The sequence below is a fragment of the Strix aluco genome, chromosome 18 (assembly GCF_031877795.1).
Source record: "Strix aluco isolate bStrAlu1 chromosome 18, bStrAlu1.hap1, whole genome shotgun sequence".
Classification (NCBI taxonomy): Eukaryota; Metazoa; Chordata; class Aves; order Strigiformes; family Strigidae; genus Strix; species Strix aluco.
Window position 1 is genome coordinate 15,311,449 of NC_133948.1, and position 22,586 is coordinate 15,334,034.

At 50.3% G+C, this 22,586-nt stretch overlaps 1 protein-coding gene across 1 annotated transcript; it reads right to left on the reverse strand.

Annotated features, from left to right (window-relative positions):
• Positions 1 to 291: 291 nt before the first annotated feature.
• Positions 292 to 21,817, reverse strand: LOC141931884 (acyl-CoA dehydrogenase family member 11-like). Its single transcript, XM_074844621.1, has 15 exons — positions 21,397 to 21,817; positions 15,598 to 15,830; positions 14,897 to 14,996; positions 13,904 to 14,021; positions 12,695 to 12,837; positions 12,444 to 12,593; positions 11,862 to 11,956; positions 11,487 to 11,586; positions 9,856 to 9,996; positions 8,982 to 9,074; positions 8,465 to 8,572; positions 2,791 to 2,962; positions 1,758 to 1,824; positions 1,283 to 1,455; positions 292 to 569 (listed from the first exon to the last, which is right to left on the reverse strand). The coding sequence occupies exons 1-14, from the start codon at positions 21,694 to 21,696 to the stop codon at positions 1,329 to 1,331; spliced, it is 1,947 nt and encodes a 648-aa protein (XP_074700722.1). The 5' UTR covers positions 21,697 to 21,817; the 3' UTR covers positions 292 to 569; positions 1,283 to 1,328.
• Between the last annotated feature and the right edge of the window lie 769 nt (positions 21,818 to 22,586).

Consider the following 22,586-nt stretch of genomic DNA (forward strand, 5'->3'; position numbering starts at 1 on the left):
GCTCTATATTCCAACTGGTTTTGCTCTATTATTGTTTTTCTTCTATTATTAGAACTTATTAATTAAAAACTTTTAGTCATCAGGGCAATACCAAGCAGGTGGATTGATGGGCTGAGGGTGAAGAGAAGCCACAATATTTAGGTGTTTGCTTCGGTGGGGGATTACTGGATTTCAATCTAAAATTTACGTCAGAATTGATGTCAGTGTGAATTGCAGCATCGTTAGGACACACACATAAGGAATGAATAAGCTTGCTGGAGGTCATAGAGAATAAAGCTTTCTTAAGAAAAATTAAGAAAATGAATGCTTTTCTTTAATTTTAGTACCAACTTATACAGTTTTGATGTAGTTTGAGTGATGTAATTGAAATGACATTACAGAACAGCTTGGCACAGCAGCGTTGACGTTGACACTGACCGTTTATGGGGCTGCAAACAGCAACTCCCTGTGTCCCGTGTTCCAGAGGCAGCGGGTTGAGAACGTTTTTCTTGCCTGTCTCGGCTGACTGTGGAGCTGAGTGAGCAGCTTCAGCAGGGACATGGTGCGTGAAGGGAAAGCCTCTCCTCCAGCTTAATTTAAAGGAAAAAGCAAAGCTTGTTGGAGACAAGGTAGAAGGTAAAAGGAAAAAACCAAAAGCACGAGCTAGACTAAGCAGTGCCCCGTGCCTGCCTTGCTTAACGCTGGCCTTGGCTGGGAAAACGGGAAGTTTGGGTTACAAAGCCCTTGTTTTACCCAGCGAGTTGCCCAGATCAGGCGCTGAGCTGGGGGTGTCCCAAGCCCAGCACAGCGGTGTGTGAAGGGACGTACCCCCCTCACAGCCACGCTGGGTGTAAGAGGCTGTCCTGGAAGAAACCCTCATCCCTGGCAGGTGCCAGGGTGGACGACCATGTGAGCATTGGAAAGCAAGAAGGTGAACGGGGAAAAACAGTGTTTTTTCTGTATTTAATCAGCTTCAAATAATTTTCAGTTTGATTTCGGTAGCTTTTCTTTAAAAAGAACACCAGTTGGCACTTGAAGAGCTGCTGCTTCAAGTCATTATCTGCATTTGACCAGTTAGTCTTTGCCTAAAACACGGGCAGAGCACGTCAGCATTTCAGACTGAATTTCACCGGCTGCATCTGCGCTTGCAGGTATCGGCGCAAAATCCGTGGATTTCAGCCCAGAGCGGGGGGTTACTCCGGAAAGGATTTGGTCTGGTCTGGCCCCTGGGGGCATGTCCCCACCATCCCTGTAATTGGCGGTTGGCTGAGGATTTCTGGATTTTTTGGGGATTTCAACCCACCTCTGGTTTCCCCAGGGGCTGGGACTTCCCGGTCGCCTCTGGCGAGTCAGAGCGGGGCGCGGCGGGCAGGGCTGCCCTCGTACGCCAGCGCGCTGTCCGTGAGCGCTGCCTCGGCCTCGTAGCTGCTGTTCTCTGACTCCGCAGCCACGGGACACAGCTCCTGGTTGCACCACCTGAACAGAGAACACAAACCGTTCATCCGAGCCCCGGTAACGCAGACAGTGCTGGTTTCAACTTGAGGTCTTGCTTGGTTTGGGTCCCTCTCACCACTGCTAGAATTCAATTCCCCCTGGCAGGGAAAAGCCACGATGTTGACAGCAACCAACCCAGAGTCTGTTTGTCTCCATCAATCGTGACACGAGGTTTGGGTTTCGCCACGGCCGGGGGTCAGATCGCTCGGAGAGGCAGAGCACAGCCTGCTGCATTGCATGAGAAATCGCCTAAACCCATCAGGGCTCGAGGAGGTTCTGCTTACCTTCGAGCGGTGGCGATGTCGGTGGAGGAAGCATCAGGCCGTGCTGCGTGTTCGATTAAAAGAGCCCCTGTGGAAGAGCAGGAGACATCAGCATTCCCGGGCTCCAGCCAAAACAAGCGCTGGTGAGCGTGGGGGGTGCTGACTCCTCCGCAGCACTCGCCAGGCTGAGCTGCCTCAGTTTGAAAGCAGGCGGGGGCTGAGCTTGGTTTAAAACTCCACCCTTTACCCAGAATCCGAGAAACCAGACCATCCTAGGAACACCCAGCAGGCTACAGGCTTGGGGAGGAGTGGCTGGAGAGCTGCCAGTCAGAGAGGGACCTGGGGGTGTTGATTGACAGCTGGCTGAACAGGAGCCAGCAGTGTGCCCAGGTGGCCAAGAAGGCCAATGGCATCCTGGCTTGTATCAGCACTAGCGTGGCCAGCAGGGACAGGGAAGGGATCTGACCCCTGTACTCGGCACTGGTGAGGCCGCCCCTCGATGAGTGGGTTCAGTTTTGGGCCCCTCACTCCAAAAAGGCCATTGAATGACTCGAGCGTGTCCAGAGAAGGGCAACGGAGCTGGTGCAGGGTCTGGAGCACAGGTCTGATGGGGAGCGGCTGAGGGAACTGGGGGGGTTTAGTGTGGAGAAGAGGAGGCTGAGGGGAGACCTCATGGCCCTCTACAACTCCCTGAAAGGAGGGTGCAGAGAGGGGGGATGAGCCTCTTGAGCCAAGGAACCAGCGCCAGGCCAAGAGGGAATGGCCTCAAGCTGCGCCAGGGCAGGGTCAGACTGGCTCTTAGGAAGGATTTCTTTGCAGAAGGGGTTGTTGGGCGTTGGAATGGGCTGCCCAGGGCAGGGGGGGAGTCCCCATCCCTGGAGGGGTTGAAGAGTCGGGTTGACCCAGCGCTGAGGGATCTGGTGGAGTTGGGAACGGTCAGTGCTGGGTTAACGGTTGGACTAGATGATCTTCAAGGTCCTTTCCAACCGACATGATTCTGTGATTCCTAGCCCTCTCCTGGCCTGAAATCCATCATTTTTGTCTTCCCCACTACCTGTGTAGATCCTCGCCAGGGTGTAGGAGAAGTCTCTTGCTGCTAGCTCCATGGTTGCTGCCCCCTTGGAACCAGCTGCCTGCACGAACCGCACGAGGCTGCTGAGGGCGTCCCGCGTTTGCTTCACGGCGGGTTCCAGCTTCGCAGTGCTCGAAGCCAACTCCAGTTTTTTCTGCAAAGAAAACAATCGCAGGAAAAATGACAGCGTATTTACCTTCTGCAAGGAAACGGGGCTGGTGAAATCCTGAGCACACCCAGCAACCGCTAACAAAAAGCTTAAATCAAGGTGTCTGTAACTGGCGCTGCCGTAGGGGGAGCGGCCAGAGCACGGCAGCAGGAAAGGGGACGTTGCCAAAAGGAAGCTCACAGCCTTGGAGCATTCCTGGGAGCCAGACCCAGCACGGGGCTGTTTCCTTGCTGGCTTTAGAGCCGCACACGGGGACCAGATCGCATCCCCAATTCTCTCCGATCACATACCTGTATCAGGTTCTAATTACACGCTATCTCCCCCATTTTTATATTTTCATTTCTGGGAAGATGCTGGGGCTGTGTCCAGGCAGGAAAATGCAGATTTAAAGAAGCTTTTCTCCTCAAGTTGTGCCAGTGGGAAAGGCCCAGGACCAGAGTGGCTCTTCTGATGGATGTCAGGCCTTTAACTGTGCCTAAAAGCACCACCCAAAAGCTCCCCTGGTTGAGCTAAGCTGCTGTTTCTCCAGTGTCCCAAATATCTTGTGAAAGCACAAGTGATGCTCTGCCGAGAGAATCTAAACCAGCTGCTCTTTTGACATGGCTGCCTTTAATCTGCATTTCCCATGTCGTTCCCTCTTAGGCAGGATCAAACGGGAACATTGGGCAACGGAGCTGGTGCAGGGTCTGGAGCACATGTCGTATGAGGAGCGGCTGAGGGAACTGGGGGGGTTTAGTCTGGAGAAGAGGAGGCTGAGGGGAGACCTCATGGCCCTCTACAACTCCCTGAAAGGAGGGTGCAGAGAGGGGGGATGAGCCTCTTGAGCCAAGGAACCAGCGCCAGGACAAGAGGGAATGGCCTCAAGCTGCGCCAGGGCAGGGTCAGACTGGCTCTTAGGAAGGATTTCTTTGCAGAAGGGGCTGTTGGGCGTTGGAATGGGCTGCCCAGGGCAGGGGGGGAGTCCCCATCCCTGGAGGGGTTGAAGAGTCGGGTTGACCCAGCGCTGAGGGATCTGGTGGAGTTGGGAACGGTCAATGTTAGGTCAGTGGTTGGACTGGAGGATCTTCAAGGTCTTTTCCAACCTAGACGATTCTGTGATTCTCTGATTCTGGGAAGAGTGTGCCTTCTGCATAGAGCTGCCAGGCTGGGGGCACAGCTCGGTCCCCCCGAAGTCACACGTGTGGAGGCAGCTCTCACCCTCGCGGCCACCCCCGACCTCCAGGCCCTGCGTCCCCCCGCGGCGCTGGCAGCTGAGCTCTGCTGCCGCCGACCCCAGCCCTGCCTGCGCTGCCTGCGGTCGGGGCAGGCCCTGCCTTCCCTGGGGGCTCAGCCCGGGACCTCGGGTGCTGCACTAACAACGCTCACACCCGTCTCTGCAGCAGAACCCAAGGATTACCTTGGACAGAACCGCAAAAAGGAACCGTTGAATATTTAAGTGGTGGAGCAGGTGGTAGGAGGTGCTTTTCATTAATTAGCCTCATTTGCAGGTTATTTAGGAAGCTGAAGTCTGTAAGTATCTGCTGCGCAGGACAAATTTTTTATGTTTTTGAGGCTTTCAGTGCTTAAGTGCTCAAGCAGCTCCTCTTGGTAGTATGTGAAAATGCAGCTTATTTGCACAGTAGGACTCCAGACTGCACAAGCCGAACCCAGTTTTGTTTTCGGCAGTATGTCTGTGCCTGACAACCTTCTGCATAACCATTGCCCTGTATTTTCTGACTATTAATACAAGAAAAACACAATCCTCAATGGATGCTATTCTGTGCTCTAGGCAAAGCAGTACATAAATACTGACAGCATATGCTGTACAAATACAAAAACACCATCGTTAAAGCGGTTAGGTCTAGTGCCAAGATAAAGTCCAAAGAACCCTCCAAGCCCACAGAATGCTAATAAGAGGTTTTAAAAGTAGCTTGGAGCTTGTTGCTAACGAGGATCAAAGACCCCAAAGGCATAAACATATTCCCAGCAGCTTGGGTGGAAGCCAGATCACACAGGCCAAGCGCAGAGACAACATTCGCGCTTCTGTCAGCACCCTCGTGCTCGTGGCTGGGGTACGAACAGCTCCGTCCCACGCTGCCTTGCTTTTTAAGGTTTAAAGACCTTTTAGTATGGACCAGGAATATAAAAGCATCATTTTAACCTTTGGGGGAAAAAAAAAAAAAGATATTGCATTCTCTTTGCTCTCCAGTAATTTACTTTTTTTTTTTTTTTCCAGATTACACTCATTCTTTTTCTAACCAAAAGCACTGAATCTGCTGAGAGATCAAGCTGGTTTTTTCCACATCCTCCCCTGCATTTGAGAGCGAGAGGCTGTAGAGCTGCTTCAGGGACGATGCTTGAGGCAGAAGCAGCTCCTGTTTTCTCTCCTGCGTGTTGATCTGCTCCAGTTCCTGTAGCGTGTAACCGCAGGGGCACACGCACGCGGCATCGCTGTGCCAGCGGTACAGCCCTTTTCTGGCTGAAATCATTGGAGAGCAAAAGAGCTTTTAGAGCTCCAATATTTCTGATTCCTTCGGTTTTTACTGAGGAATTTCAAGATGCCACTCATTCGTTTGCTCTCACTAGCTACCAAGAGTGCCAGAATGGTTTTTACTTAAAAGATTAATCATGAGTATTTAAAAGTACAGCAACGGGGAGAGTTTCCAAAACAGGGCTGGAAGCACAAGGCTCGTATTAATGCTTCAAGCAAATATGTAGTCTCACTTTAATAACCTACTTTTATTTCCTGCTGTGTTAAAATTGTGGTTATGGTCTGAAAAGGACTTGAAAACACTATCACGTGTCTTAGATTGTATGTCTGATCTACAGCGAGAGTTTCAGCCCTGCGCAGTCATTCCTGATGCCCAGGACAGTGGATTCTGACCTCTGCAAGGTGCGTGCAGGACTGGCGCTCAGAAACACAACGTGCCCAGATTTAACCTAAAGCCACTAAAATGCAATAATCAAATAATTCCCTGGTGGTATTTTAGAGTCACTTTGCAGATTGTAATTGAATTCTAAAGTACACCCAATGCTCTGGCTCAAAATTCCAGCAGTAATTTTTTAGCCGTAACATGAAGTAACCACCCCCGTGCAGTTGCCACCCGAACAGCCAGCGGCTGAGCTGGAATCCAGGGCTGTCTCTCACACTTGCCACGTGTTCCCCTGAGACTTTGCACACTAATTACCTCTGGACAGGCTGTTTGTAACAAACTTGCCTGTGTATCAAGGACGCTAAAAATTCAGCTTCTCATAATCACATTGTGCAAGGATGAGGAAGTTCTCTGTATTTCCCTTTTCCTGAGGATAATTACAACATTGGGTTCCTGCTTCTAGATCACAGCAGCCCCAGCGTTGGGCATCCCACCATCTGCAGAGGCAACTGACACTGGATAAAAGCAAAAATAGGTTGCAGTGGGGTCAGGGGGGAGGTTACTCTGTTCTCTGTTCAGAGAACAAAGTGTTATGCTGTGCTAACAAAGTAGTCACTGGGCACAAATCCTGCAAACTGAGAACCTTGGTGGGCAAACATAAAATCAATTGTACTAGTTTTGTGTGCATCAATAAAAAGGAAATGTATCAGAGCAGTAAAAATCCCTTTATGAAGGGCTAAATGATTTCCTCACTAGATGGGAATGGGAAGGATGTTTCAAAACGAGCCAGACTCTCAGAGACTGAAGGAATTTAGACACCTGGAGCTCCAAAAGAGGTTATCACCTGCGAGTGAAACCCTGATGCTGGTGTAGAAACTCGGCACGTTCCTGCCTGATGCTGCAGAGGCACTCTGCAGAAATACCTCCCAGTCTGCCTTCCCAGCGCCCGGCTGCCGACGGCGTAAGGGAGAAGCTTTGTGATGTGTCCAGGTTGAATTTGCCGGGTGTGATCTATCACACCCGGAATCAGTGCCCCAGCGCTGCCCTCCCGGCTCAGCCTGGTCCAGGCACTCGCTGTGCAAATGGAGGAGGCCCCAGTGTGACAGAAAGCAGCAAATGCAACGGCGCTTACTGGAATTTATTTTAAGGTCAGTGCTCGCTTGTTCGCCCTCCAGTCTCATCTACAGCATGATTTGTGGGAGTGCAAGAGCAATGATGGGCTTGTTAATTAATAAATCTCAATACTCGGTGTCACTGCTGTGCAGGTACCTGCTCTGAATCGCATCGCTGTGTTCTTTAATGCTTCTCTGATTATGCAGTTGCTGGGGGGGCCCTCTCAGCTACACCAGTGAGGAGCTCTGGGGACTGCAGCACGGCCCCTGTGTGGGGTGTTCCTTTAAATTACCCTAAGTGTAAGTAAGTCTCTGGAGGCCAGCTTCTTTCCCAGTTATTTTTAGAGCCTACCACTGGCTCCTTTCCTTCTCCACTCCATTACCTTCCGTGGCAGACTAAGCTGCTTTTTATCAACAGCTGGCCCAGCTGGCTTTTTAATTAGCAGGTGTGCTCAGTCCTGCTTATGAGCAGATTTGGGTTTCTTGTTTAGTAGTCAAATTGTTTCAGGTATTTTTCCTTTATCCAAAGTTGTCTGAGAGGATGGCAAGAAGACATGTCTGGAGGTCGGAGAGGTGCTCTGTACAGAATACAGCTGAGCTGGGGGGTTGTGATGTAACAGAAGCTGCCCAGTGGCAGCCACTGGTGAGAAGGAGTCAGGCTCTTGCTGGTGTGTTTTTGAAAGACCCATCCAGGTGCCAGTGCTGCAGGGAGTGCGGTGAGCCAGACCTCTCCCTCCTCGTGGCATCTGGATGAGACAGCTACACACAGTCGCATCCAGTACTCCAGGATTCCCTCACTGTATCTGGGCTAACGTAATCTGGATTGCTCTGCCTGGATTAATAATGTCACCTCTGAAAGAACACCCTCCGATAGGCTGGTCAGGCTGCTTCTGGTCTCCCTTTATGGGATGTATCAAGCCAGCTGATGCTCGTTTACCTTCAGGAAATTCTGAGCTGCTTTGACCTCTCCGTGACTGCCTGTCATCTAAGCACCTTTAACAGAGCAGCCTGTAGGTAAAGCCAGAGAAGGGCAAATCTAAAGAGGCAGCAATGGAATTCCTTTGGCTCTTTCCATCTTCTCAGTGGGAATAAAAATAGAAAGTCATAATGCAGTAGGAAGCCCTAGTGAAGGTTTAATATTCAGCAGTCTTGTGGTGTTTTTCCAGTTAAGAAACAAAACCACAAAATTATTTTGGATTCAGGAAGGTGACTCTTTCACGTTAAAAATACACTTCTATTGGTGCCTGTCATGAGGAACTCTGACAATGCAAAACTCTTCACTGCTGAGATGAAAGTATCTGCATTTTTTGTAGCACACAAGGATCCCAAAATGAGCACTGTTTGCGTTCTGCTTTTGTAAGTGCTATTTAAAGAGCAGAATTATAAGACACCTTCTGAATACCTGTCTAAAGCTTTCAGTTGTTCATATTCCCTGCCAGTCCCAGCCAGGAGCACGAACACCAAACCCGACTCTGCCAAGGTGGGAAAAATCAGGCTGACCTGTGCTTTTGGGGTGGGCTCACCTGCACTGTGGAGAAGAACACAGCCATCGCCTGTCCTTGACTCTTGGTGAGGGATCTCAGGACATCAAGTGACAGGATATTTGTTGTTCCCTCCCATATGGACAGCACCTGTGGGGTAGAAGAGACTGGGGAAGAGCATGAAGAGCCTTTTGGAGGGACTGCAATAAAGAAAGGGGAACGTGAGGGAACAAAGACATGGGGCAGAGCTAAGGGACATCAAGGAAATCTCCAGAGATGACTTCCACAAGTGGAAAGGAGCAGTGGTGATGAGAGCATGGAGCCCAGCACCATTACTGAGCTAGGAAACAACCCCAGCACAGGAACGAATCACATCCCCTCCCTGGTGAGGAGGGGGCTCGGCAGGAAGGCAACTAGGAAAGAGCTGCCACGCCTGGAGTGAGTCTGGGGAGGACCGTGTTTTCTCTTGAGCGTGTTTTCAGCAAGCAGCCACAGAGTGCTGTGCCAGGGACAAGGTGACACACAGGAGCTGCTTCTGCTTCTCCTGCTGCCTTCTTACCAGAGTGTCACGGACTATGACCGGCAAGCCTGTGTCCTCCATGTAGCCTTGTCCTCCAAAACTCTCCATTGCCTCAACAACAACAGCAGAAGCCTGCAAAATGCAGAGAGCTGACACGATCCACATTGCACGAGGGGAAGGAGCAGCCAGAGACTTCCAACATCACACAGCGGTTCCTGCTGGGATGGGACGGATCCAGATCCCTGAGGCAGGTTGCTCATCATATGCAGGAGGAGGAGCCTGGGGAATGAAGGCTGAGTAACACTGAGAGAGGACCTGCAGGAGCAGTCAGACCTTGGGAGAAGATCCAGGGAGAGTCTGTCTCAGTACAGTCCTCTCTAGGTAAGGATAAAACTCTGGTTTGTTTGGTACATGGGAGTATGTGTCTCTAGTCCAGGAGAGTCTTTACCTTCTGCTTGCTTATGGTTTGTCAACTTCTGTGTATTTAAGCAATTAGAAGAGGGACAGACCCCTGAAGTCAAGGCTAAGCCACTAACACCTTCTCTTCTACGTATTCATAACTAGGGGAATGATATTCCCTGTGGCTCAGTGCCTGACCTTGGTCTTGGGGCAGCCCGAGCAGCATTTCTCTGTGGCCCGTGGAGTACTTCACAGACAGTGCTGGCTCCATCTGTTCTGATCAGATGGCTGATCTGTGGCCTTGAGAGCAAAGGGACAAGTCTCCTACCCACAAAGTCCAGCCTCGGTGCAGAGCAATAATCGCTGCAGGCCCTGCGGGTAGAGGTCACTGCCAGTACCCCCTGCTATCGCTGCCCTCCACGTTGGCCGTGTCCACCACTCCTCTTTCCAGCTCTGTGGTTGCTGATGTGCCACACAGCCCCACTCTGGGCTAATCAAACTGCCTGTTCCATACCTGCTTCCCAGTGTACAGTTTGGCGACTGGTGTCAGCAGTCTCAAGAGAAGCTGGTCTTGCTCACTCGCCATGTTGGCCTCTACAAGTCCAAGCAGACGAACGATCTCCATAATCAGAAGAAAGGCCCCTCGCGTCTGCACCTGCAAACAGAGGAGTGGGGAGCTTCACTGGCAAGGATCTTTGACTCAGGCTGGTTCCAGCCTGGTCTGCTGAAGTGCCGTGAGACTGTCTCAAAGGGATGTGCAATACTTGGACCCGGGCAAAATGCCACCCCTGCCTGTACAGACCCACAGCTTCAGAGACAAAGACCACTGACCAGCCAAGGCACAAAGCATGAAATATTAAAGGTAGTCTGGAGCTGCCGCTCTTGGACACTGCAATTTAGCATGAGGAAAGGGGCAATGCCATTTCATCAGGCCTCCTTGGAGCCTTATCAAAGCTCCTATCAGGCATCCAGGTCACAAATCCACAGCCTTTCCATGGGTAAGGGACACGAGACCACACATCTGATGGCCAACCTCTGAGCACCAGGATCTGCAAGGTCTTTGACAGATTTCTTGCTGAGCAACTTATTTCCCTGGCAAGTTGTGATTTGGAAAGCATTGGGATATGGAGCTCTGCAGCCCCTGTGCTGTGGGACCGTATAGGATCTGGCCTTTCTTTCAGAGTTGGGGTTCTGGCCACAGGCTAAGAGACGCTGGAGCTTTAAGTTATGTTTGACAGATGTTCACCACTTTCCCTCTCCCCCACCTTGCAAGAGGATTTTTAAATACTGTTTTAAAAATTTGCATGAACCTACTGCAGCCCAAGGGCAAGCTCTGATGTTACACCACTTAAAAGAAGTAGTGCCCGGATGGGTGAGAGGAGAACTGTGTGTCACTGGTTTGAAGTTTTAGTAGGGGTGGGAAGCCACCCGTGTCCTGTGGATTTAGTGAGCTGCTACAGCTCAGCGTTGTGGCAAAGCCGTGAGACATTCTGCCAGGAGCGAAGACCCACGTGTGAAATTCCTCCCAAAGCCCAGAGCCAGAGTGCCAGTTCACGCTGCTCTCTCCTCCATTGCCTGTTACTGCCTTAGATGACATTCACATCTAGAGGCTGTACTCAAGCTCAGCACCTTGTGGTGATGAGCACTGTGCAGGTACACAGTGAAGACAAACTTCTCAGAAGCTGAAGTGCATGGTGACTACTCAGGAACTCTTCAAGCCTGCTGGGAACAGCCCATCTCCTGGTGCATGAACTACCAGGGAAGTTGGATGAGTCTCTGCCAGTCTTGGACAAAAGTCTGTTAACTGCAGTTTAGGAGACTGGTGTCATGCTGGGACTCTGATACTAACAACCAACTTCAGAGGTCATGGCATATCATAGCAGGTGTGTGCATGAACTCTGGCACTCCTCTCAGGACAGCTCCCAGGTAACTGTTGTTTAGGATAACCTAGCAGAGAAGCTAGGTCTATCGTCAGATCAAATCCCACTAGAATAAGGCAACTGCCCTGCAGCATATGTCTCACTGTAGCAGGAACAGCCTTCTCCATCTAACTGTTGCACACAGGCTGGCTGTGCTCATTAGCAGCTGAGGATCTCTGCCCTCTTTCCTCCCCAACAGGTTCAACTGGGCTCCCAAAAGTCTCACCTCCATCCGGGCCATTGTCTGCATGTGTAGGGGATGGTCCTTGAGGAGCTTCCCAAAGGCAACCCGCCTACGGGCATATTCCCTGCTCAGACTGATCATCCTAGAGAGAATACAGCCAGGGAAAGAAGTCAGACCAGCAACCTCCCACTTCTGAGCTCTCCCTCCCAGCCACCCCCACTGGAAGAGCCCTGCTCAGCTGTACCACACCAGCCTAGGTCCCCCCTCCACAGGCCAACCCTCTCCAGCACTGCTGGCCTCCAGACCCGTGCCTGCAAAGGCATTAAATGTCAGCTGGCTGCAAAGCTGAGCATTGCAAAGTCCCCTTGACCCGATAAGCTCCTCCTTCAGCTCTGGGGGGATCCGTGCTGCCTTCACCTTCTCATGTAAGCTACTGCACCAATGGCATTGTGGATCCGAGTTATGTTCAGCATGTTGGAGATGGAGGCCACGCCGTGACCCTCTGCAGAGATCTGAAAGCATCAAAGAACAAAGGCTGACGTGAGCCTTTCGCACAGCCCTGAAGTGTACGCGTATCTAAGTGAAAGTTGTGTCAACAGACAGATATAGGCTGTCCACTCCGTCTCTGTCTGTCCTCAGGCATCACAAAGATCATTTCAGCCAAGTCTGTGGCATGACCATGTCAGCACGATCAGTTCTGGTCCCTGTTGCTTGTTCCCACCTGCACGCTACACAGAACTGTCTCTCAGCTGGGTCAATGCAACTGGATTAGGGAAATGACCAGCCTAAAATTACTTTTCTTTTTTTCTTCCCTCCTGTCTTTTCCTGAGCTGTTCTCAGCTCTGTCCCACACACAGCCCCACTGGTGAAGCGTTCTGCGAAGTGAACAGCCAGACACCGAGGAGGAAGAGAGGAACTTTTCCAGCTGGTATCACTGCCAAAACCCCCACGAGTGCCAGGCCAGCCCAGTCCCAAGCGGAAGGTGAAACCTTTGCGTACCAGCTCTGCTTTAGCTCCATCTAGCCACAGCTCTGCTGTTGCCATCTGCCGCGTGCCCAACTTGTCTTTCAGCCTTTGCACTTGGATGCCGTTCAGCTTCCCCTCCTCATCTCGAACCCTCAGGAAGAACAGGGACAGGCCGCTGGAACCCTGGGGCCATTGAAAGGCGTGCAAAGAGAATTTCATTACAATGAAACAAGGAAGAAAAAGAACGCCCCTGCTCCTTCCCCTGGTTCTACCATCAAACAGACCTGCTTTACTTCTCCTTCAGCATCCACTACCCTGGCCAGGGTTAACGCCACATCAGAATCAGCAGCTGATGTAAACCATTTAAAACCATAGAGACGGTATGTACCGTCTGGCTGCCTTCTGGCCACTGTCTCGGTGCCATTCGCTGCAAGAAAGGAGAAGATCATCTTGGCTTTACAGGAACTTCTGTATGCTGATTTTCAGTTTAAGCAAAAGCTCTTTCAAGTCACCTCTTGCTATCAAGATGGAGTATGGATTAGCTGCTAATCTCTTGCATTGACCCTGGATAAGAAATGCAGCCAGAGTTAAGCCCTAGAAAGGAAATATGCTCTGTTTAACTGTGAGCCTTTCCAGCAATTGCTCCAGACTAACAGCTGGTAATAGCAGTGCTTTGTAAGGAGCATGCACCGCAGTGTGGAATCCAACACCTCCATTTCTTCAGGAGCTACCATGACCAAGAACAACAAAAGGTGCTACAGAATCCTGCAGTGATGCACATCTTTCACTCCACAGCTCACCCTTTCACTTCTTCCACCAGGAAACAAACTGCAGCTTCATCAGATGCAGGTGACTCCCCTTCCACCTTTCTGTCTCCACAGTGGAGTTCTGAGGTTTCCTGGCCCATCACGCTATTACTAACCAAGGAATAGAAGTTGAAGGCCAAGAATGCTTTCTGGGTCCCAGTTGGGATGGGTCTGACTGTCTTGCTCAAGGTTTAGAATATAGAGCTAGGCATCAGTGTGTTATCTGTGCAAGGAACACAGCTCTGTACCTGCCTGTGTGTACTGCGTGCATCAGTGGACAGAAGTTGGGACTTTTGTTGGCTAAAAAGCAGAGCTATGCAGAGGATTTGGATGATTCCCGTGAAAGTCTCCTACAGAATCACAGAATCATCTAGGTTGGAAGGGACCTTGAAGATCATCCAGTCCAACCATTAACCTAGCACTGACAGATCCCAACTCCACCAGATCCCTCAACGCTGGGTCAACCTGTCTCTTGAACACCTCCAGGGATGGGGACTCCCCCCCTGCCCTGGGCAGCCCATTCCAACACCTGACTACCCGTTCTGTAAAGAAATACTTCCTAATATCTAGTCTAATAAAAAAACAGCTACCTGGCATTGTAAGTTCCCCACAGCCTTCATTTTCTCAGTTCTCACCAACACATGTAGCTGCTGCTGCTGCAGTTGCTTCCCACCTCAGAGCACGTACCAACATCAGAGCCTCCCCTGCGCTCAGTCATCCACTGGCCAGAGGTCCAGAATTTCTTGGGGTCACGGGAGGTCAGGTGGTCAAAAGCGTTTTTCAGAGATCCAGGAATACCTAGTGACTATTTTGGGGGAGGGAAAGAAACTAAGATGATCATAACACAGCAGATGAAATTACACAGTTGCCTTAACTACCACTGGTGTGTCCCAGGCTTGGAACAGACGGTCCCCAAGCAGGCAAGGGGGCACTGCGTGTCCTGCACCACCGTGCATCCGCAGGGACTGTCGAGAGTTCCTGAACCTGCCCAGCTCCTGCGTGGCTGCTGGAGCACCGTGCAGACAGAAGGTGCAGACTTGTGCTGCAAAGGAGAGCCCTGAGCATCCCTACACCCCTCGGATTTCTGCCCCGCTAGACATCTGGACAGAGAGCTTTCAAAACAGTACACGTGCCAGGGTATTGGCTTACGTTCATATTTCTTTTTATTGAATTATAATGGCTGGGGTAACTACTTAAGAACTAGCTTTTCTCTGCATCTTACATAGTGCACTACTGGCATAGTGCAAAGGGTGTCACTAAGATGCAGAGCCAAATCTTCAAACTGGGGAAATTCTTGCTAGTTTGTTTAATTTACATCAGGTATGGATCTGGCCCAATACATTTAACTGCCACTCCACACAAGGAACAGCACAACAAACTATCTTGTAGTAAAAACATATGGGACAGCTTTCCAACTACCTGCAGCGCCACAGGTTTTATGTGCACCAAAGGCCTTATTGTACACGGTGTTGTAAGTGAACATAAAAGCTAGCCTGGCACAAAGACTTTGTGACTAAAGGAGAAAGGCAGTGGGAGCCGGAGCTGAGTCACAGAGCAAGGAAGGCCGTGCCCAGAGCCAGATGGCAGATGAGCTCTCCTCCATCCTTGGCCAGTGCTCCAGCCCCTACCCAGCGCTGCCAGGACGTGGGCTGTGCCCTCAGAGACCAGCTGAGCTCATACCTCAATGACTTTGGCTGCCCCATCAGTCATGGCCAGTGGACAGCTGAAACCTCCAGATAAGCTTGAAAATAAGTACACTTTGACAGCCTGATGTAGACGGCTAGAAAAGAGAGTGAGTGAAAACAGACAGGTTATGCAGCAGTTCAACAGCAGGAGGGAACGAGGAAGAGAGGAACAAAATACAGCCAAACCAGGTGAGAATGAGACCACTCATTTCTGAGAGGGCAAAAAACTGTTTCAGTCAGGAAGAGAGAAGAGGAACAGCAGAGTTTCTCAGTCCCAGAGGGATTGTCAGTGCAAGGCTGGATGGAAGGCATTGCCTGCCAGCTGGTGCACATTAAATGCAGTTTTTAGAAATAAGAAATATGGGTCTATCTCCAGAGGCTGGATGCAATGAAACTGTAAGTAGAATCCCAGACCTTTAGCTGTGTTAATGCATGTAAAGCTGGAGCAGTGCAGGGAACTGCCAGGCCCCAGAATCAGGAAGGTGACATCAAAGAATATTATGATCAACTGTAGGCCATTAGTCACGGCTTATCATTGCCGGAGTGGAACATTACAGTGGACAGACACTGCTGTTCAGTACAGCGGTAGGTGTGCTTTTGTCCATGCATCATCTGTTACCCATTATACAACAACAGTCCTACCCTGCTAAGAATAGCCAGCAAGGCACCAAGTCACTCCCATTGTCCCCCAGTTACCTCCAGTTGGAGTATCTTCTCTCATAGGCCTCGGCAATCAGCCCCTCTTCTGCTGCAATCTCCTTCATCCTCCTCCAGGCCGAGCAGGTGACGATGTGATCCACCCGCCGCCCCCAGGCATCATACTGCCGAAACACAGGGGGGTTCAACTCGCATTCCCATCCTAGAGGTTTGATCGTGGTTAGCAGACGGTTTCCAAATCTCTCCAGATCCTGATTCACCTCCTCCAGTACCTGTGAAGCAACAAGAGCAGCCCTTCAGCACGCCCCTGGAAGGCAAGGCGCCTCGGTCCTCGTTGGAAAGGCAGAGGACTGACCGTATTGTCCTGCAGTGCTAGTGGTCTCTTGCCACTTGGCCCTTCCATGCGTTCTGTAATGCAAGCAGGACAGCTCGTCTCTTAGCCTCTGCTGGCACAGCTGTGCTCAGCTGTCACTTTTTTTTTTTTTTCCCAAAAAATCATTTTTTCAAGTTACTTTTGGCAGCATCTCTGGATTGTACGAAAGACAGGAGAGGTTTTGTATCAGGGCTGAGAATGACACAGATGCACATGAGCAGGAGGGCTGGACAAGACGATCTCCAGAGGTCCTTCCAACCTCAGTCGCTCTGTGATTTACTGCTGGAGAAGAATGCCAGGGGAAGAGCTGCCAAAAATGGAAAGCCTTCATCTGTATAGGAAAACTTCCACTGGGCTCAGTAGTTACCTGCCTATCAGGTTAGAAAAGGAGGGACAGAGCAATCATTTGAGCTCCAGCCTGGCACCCAGGGTGTCCAGATTCAAATTTCCACCCTGCATCCAGCTTCCTGAACGGCCCTGGGTAAGGATTCAATCTCGATTCAGCCAGGCTCGGCTGACTTGGACGGAGTAGTCTGTCCATGGTTGAAGGAGGAAAACCAGCACCCACCGAGGAGTGATTCATTCCAACCCTCTTAGACACCTATTTCAAGGTGACAGGAACCGCCTTCTGCAAGTGCTCTTCACTGTCTGTGGCCAAAGCCTAGTGAAGTTGCCCTGACTTACATAACCTGACTTGTAGATAATTAAAATGAGGCCAGGTGGACTCAACCTCTAGCAGTGTTGGATCCTCATTACCATAAATACATCCAATACTGTATTGGGGGTCAGAGAGGCACCTGATCTAGATTTGCTTTCATCAGAGGAGTATTTTTTGCTGTTCTCTGCCCCTCAGGAGATGCTCGTTTCCTCCTCAATACAGCAATTGTGGAGGTGAGCACTGTACTTGCTGTACCCAAAATGGTGCAATTATAAAACACATTAATTTGCTGTTTATAACAAACACTGCTTTTTCCTTTCCCTGCCTCCCCCTGTATTGGCTTTTCATTAAGATTCTTTCATCCCTGTGCCGTTCAGCGTGTGTAATGGGGATCCAACACACACCTTCCAGTTCCTACTCTGGAAGTCTCCATCCTCAGACCAGCCAGTTTTCCTTCAGGTGAACAGTGAAATAGTGTTTAAAATCACAAAAGAAGGCAAAACCATTCATGAGAGCCCCATCAACTGGTACAGGTCCCACTGCACTCCTGTTTGCTCTCAGGAGAGCTCAGCTGGGATGGATGTACGCCTCCAGTGCTTATCATATCTTGACAACAATTTGAAGGTTGTTTTAGAGGCATAACCTAAGAATCCAAGGTTCATGGCCTTTGCTGATCCCTGAAGCACAAGAACCTTTGAGCTGTTTACCTGGTGGGTTTTTGTGGGCAGAAGAATGAGTCTACCAAATAGGTGTTCTGGTCAGCACACTACAGGGAACTCAAACTACAACAGTCCCTTTACCTCATCCACAGTTTCTAAAAAAATCCCTGACTGCCTAGCTGTGAGCTCATGCCCTGACCACACGCAGCCTTACAAACCACCGTGTTACCCAAGTGAATGTGTTTATTTTCATGGCAAAAGAACAAAATCAGAGCTCTTACATTTGTGACTGCTGAATGCAGCCTGGGTGCACCAGAAAAACGTACACCAGGATATGGAGAGGGCACCTGTAAACCATCAGGGTCAGGGCTGAAGCTGCTACCTCACAGCATCTGCTGGGCGGGCTCATTCACCCTAATCTGTCCTTTGATGTCCCAGGGATTAATACATTGGAAATGTGCAAATTATTGCACATTAAGAGTGCAAACAGATGATCCTTTATATTAAAGGACATATTTTCAGGGGGATCAAAGACCAACAGATACCTCTCCACAACAGTGCTCAGAAAAAGCAGGTGCTTTCCTCTGTGTTCTCCAGAAATCGGCTTCAAAGAAAGAAAGAAATCTTTTGCTCCGTTCCAGGAAAATGAGTCTGTCCACCGCTGAGCACAGGTGAATAGTACAACAGGAATCAACCTCCAGCGTGGTGTCTGCTCCAGTGGGACACACAAAGCTTCCTCCTGCTCTCCTGGAGAGGTGTTCGTAGGGAGAGCTAGCTCTCAGGCTGCAGCCAAGCGGGTGCTGCGTGAAGCAGCCAGCAGACTGGGCTCTCCTCTTCAGCGGCGAGGCAACACTGCCCCGCTGGGACCAAGCACAGAAACGTAAGGGAGATGCTGCTGATGCTCTGGTAGATTTTGCAGCTGCTTTGTCTCTTTGGGGAAGGAGTGGAGAGCAGCTCTCAGCTTTGGCAAAAGACATCACTGATCCTTTTAAGTCCTCAGGAGATCTGAACCTACTTCCAAAGGTGCAGATGAGGAGCAAGATTTTTATGCTTGCCCAAAGGCATCCACCCTTTCCCCCATCTTCTCTTCTGGCGAGAAGGCCACGCTGCTGCTTAGGGAGGCCTCATTCCCATCTTTCACAGAATCACAGAATCATTCAGGTTGGAAAAGCCCCTCGGGATCATCGAGTCCAACCCTCAGCCCGACTCTACAAAGTTCTCCCCTACCCCACATCCCCCCACAGCTCATCCAAACGACCCTTAAACACACCCAGGGATGGGGACTCCACCCCCTCCCTGGGCAGCCTATTCCACTCTCTGACCACTCTTTCTGGGAAAAGTTTTTTCCTCATGTCCAGTCTGAACCTCCCCTGTTGCAGTTTAAAGCCGTTCCCTCTTGTTCTGTCACTAATCACCTGTGAGAAGAGACCAGCACCAACCTCTCCACAACGTCCTTTCAGGGAGCTGTAGAGAGTGATGAGGTCTCCCCTCCCCTTCTCCTCCTCACACTGAACAGTCCCAGCTCCTTCAATGGCTCCTCACAGGATTTATTCTCCAGGCCCTTCCCCAGCTCGTTGCCCTCCTCTGCCCTCGCTCCAGCACCTCGAGATCTCTCTCGTATTGAGGTGCCCAAAACTGGACACAACCCTCCAGGTGTGGCCTCACCAGTGCAGAGCACAGGGGGACTATCCCCTCCCTCCTTCTGCTGGTCACACTATTTCTAATCCAAGCCAGGATGCCGTTGGCTTTCTTGGCCACCTGGGCACACTGCTGGCTCATGTTCAGCTGCTTGTCAGTTAGAACCCCCAGACCCTTCTCTTCCAGACAGCTCCAGCCACACCTCCCCAAGCCTGTTGCCATGCAGGGAGTTGTTGTGGCCCAAGTGCAGGACCTGACACTTGGCCTTGTTGAAGCTCATCCCGCTAACGTTGGCCACTGATCCAATCTATCCAAGTCTCTCTGTAGAGCCTCCCTGTCCTCATGCAGATCGACACTCCCGCTTACCTTGGTGTCATCTGCAAACTTACTGATGATACACTCTATGTCCTTATCAAGATCATCAATAAAGATGCTGAACAGAAATGGTCCCAACACCGAGCCCTGAGGAACACCACTTGTGACCGGCCGCCAGCTGGATTGAGCTCCACTGACCACCACTCTCTGGGTCCGTCCATCCAGCCAGTGCTTGACCCGGCAGACCGTTCGCTCACCCAGGCCATGGGCAGCCAGTTTTTCTATGAGAATTCTATGGGGAACTGGGTCGAATGCTTTTTGAAAATCCAGGTAGATAATATCCACAGCTTTTCCCTCATCCAATAGTCAGGTCATCTTGTCATAGAAGGAGATTAGGTTTGTCAGGCAGGTCCTGCCTTTCATAAACCCATGCTGACTAGGCCTGATCCCCTGGTTGTCCATTATATGACTTTTAATGGCACTAGAGATGACCTGCTCCATGACCTTTCCTGGCACCGAGGTCACACTGACAGCTCTATAGTTTCCTGGATCCTCCTTTCTGCCTCTCTTGTAGATGGGTGTCACATTTGCCACCCTCCAGTCCAATGGGACCTCCCCAGTTGGCCATGACTTCAGGTAAATCATGGAAAGCAGCTTGGGGAGCACATCTGCCAACTCAGCACCCTTGGGTGTAACCCATCCGGTCCCACAGACTTGTGAGCATCCAAGTGGTGCAGCAGGTCTCTGACCACGTTCTCTTTAATTGTGCTGACCTCATTCTGCTTCCCCTCCCCATCTCCCAGCTCATGAGGCTGGGTGTCCAGGGAACAGCCAGTTCCACTGCTAAAGACTGAGGCAAAGTAGGCGTTGAGCACCTCAGCCTTTTCCTCATCCTTAGTTACCATGTTTCCCTCTGCATCCAGTAAAGGAGGGAGATTTTCCCTAATCCTCCTTTTGTTGTTAATGAATTTATAGAAACATTTTTTATTATCTTTAACAGCTGTAGCCAGGTTGACCTCTAGCTGCGCTTTGGCTCTCCTAATGTTCTCCCTGCATAGCTTCACTACATCTTTATAGTCTTCATGAGAGACCTGCCCCCTCTTCCACAGGTCATAGGTTCTCCTTTTGTTCTTGAGATCCCTGTTTAGCCAGGCAGGTCTCCTTCCCCACCTGCTTGTTTTTTGGCACGCGGGAACAGCCTGCTCCTGTGCCTTCAAGACTTTTCTCTTGAAGTATGTCCAGTCTTCCTGGACTCCCATATCCTTCAAGGCAGCCTCCCAAGGGATTTTGTTAATCAATCTTTCATGATGGCTGTGCCAAAAGCAAGCTCCCAGTGCTGCCACCACACTCTTGCAAGGCCTCACAGACCTGGAGAGCAAGCAGTGGCAGGAAGAGAATCTCTGAACACCAGATTCTGCCCCTTTATTCACTAGGTGTCATTGCATTGCTTCTGCTGGAATAAATCACGGAGAGAGGTCACGCTCTGCTCCATGAGATATGGTCCTTGAAAAGTGGGAAACAGTTGCAGTCCTTGGGGTGACAGCAGAGGACAGCCAGAGAGACGAGCTGCCTCCTCCCAGGGGTTCCTGTAGGACTGGACCTCACAAAACGGAGACCCACAGCTCGGGGTCTTACCCCACCTCTCTGCACCCCTGCAACCTGTACAAAGCCTTCCGTGTCTGAAAAACAACCCAGAAAAGCCAACAACCTTTGCTAAGAACAAGCAAACCCCAACGGGCCTTTGCATCCTCTTGAGCACTCAGCTAAGAACAGCCTTGTTCCTTCTGAGAGGAACCTCCTTAAAAAGCCCCTCTTCCCTGGGGGCAGAGAAGCAGAAGAGCACAGCAGAGTTTGAAGCACCTTAGTTTTTTCCCTTTCTCTGAAATTTCTTTCTCTGGATGACCAGACAACAAATGCCCGCACTGACAATCCCAAAACAACACTCTTGTTGCAACACCCAGACCAGTCACAGGAGATCACTAAGCCACTTCTATTTCTGTTTACATCCTGGTAATATTTTTCACCCCTGCACTGATTCAAAACTAACAGGTTTTAAAGAATGCTGATAAATTCCCCCCAGTTAAATGCTCGAAGAGACAAAAAGGCTCAGAGAAATGTTCAATTCACAGTCTTAAACAGTGACCTAGCCAGAACCATAGTGAGTACACACAGAAACACAAACATGCACGCCAGACCTTGGGAGGAAGGTGTGTCTTCAAGTAACTCTGAAGCAACGCATCTTCCAAATACTGGTTCCCAGTCTCGGGCTGCTCTTGGAAGAGGGTCTCCGTTTCTCTCCTTGCAAGAGGCATTTCCAGATCTTCTAAGACTTGTTTCTCCTGCGTGCCAACCTGTTGCCCCTGCCCCACGGTCGTGTTGACTCCTTTACAACTTGGTGGTTGGCACCTCTCCCAGACGCGAGGCAGAAAGGCACCCGGCTGCCATAGCTTGCAGGTAGCGCTGGATCCCCACCAAGGCAGGCGACAGGTAAACATGATCCTGCAAAGCCCGGAGTGTGTCACACCAACAGCTCTCAGCGCCAGACCCTTCCTCGGTTGATAGCAGCACCAATCCTGTTTTGTTTTAATGTTGTGAAGTTATTCCTAAAAAAATCAGTTATGCCTTTTCCCCTCCCGCGGGGAGGAGCTTTCCAGCAGCTGTTGTCAACTGAACTAGGGGAAAGGTCTTTGGAAAGAGATCAGAAAACTGCCTAGAAAAACACAAGTACTCTTCAGAAAACACTGTGTTCTCTCCTACCAGTCGGGCAAACCATCATAACCAGTTGACATTTCCAGAGCTGGGGGAACCGGGGCAGTGTTCCCACCAGCATCCTCCTGAATTGCTTGGGATGATAACAGGGGAGAGATGAGAAGGAAAAAAATACATTTCCTTATCTGAAGGATAATAAAATGCCTGGAAATGGGATGAAATGGTTTAGGTGGGTTATTCTGTAATTAAGATACTGGTGAAATAAGAGAATCCATCCTCCTTGCCTGGGTTGTGATGCTAGCTCCAAAATAATCTGTTTTGGATTAAGTCCCTGATGTCTTTGAGTCGGGATGATATTCAAAGTCTCCCTTTCCCTAGGGAAGTACCAGAATATTCTAAGAACCTGTCTTCTGGCTTTGAGTAATTTAAAACCTGCACCTGATTTAGGCTGATACGCTGCTAATAAAAACAGTATTTTGCTTTACAACAGTTTTAAATGAGTATGATACCAAACAGCTGTTCCAAGCTGTTGAAGCATGGGGTGAAACCCAGGGACGTGTCCCAGCCCCAGCATGAACTTAGATGAGCTGGAAGTGAGTTAGTGAAGCAAAAACCAGGCAGCTTTCACAGAATCACAGAATCATCAAAGTTGGAAAAGACCTTGAAGATCCTCCAG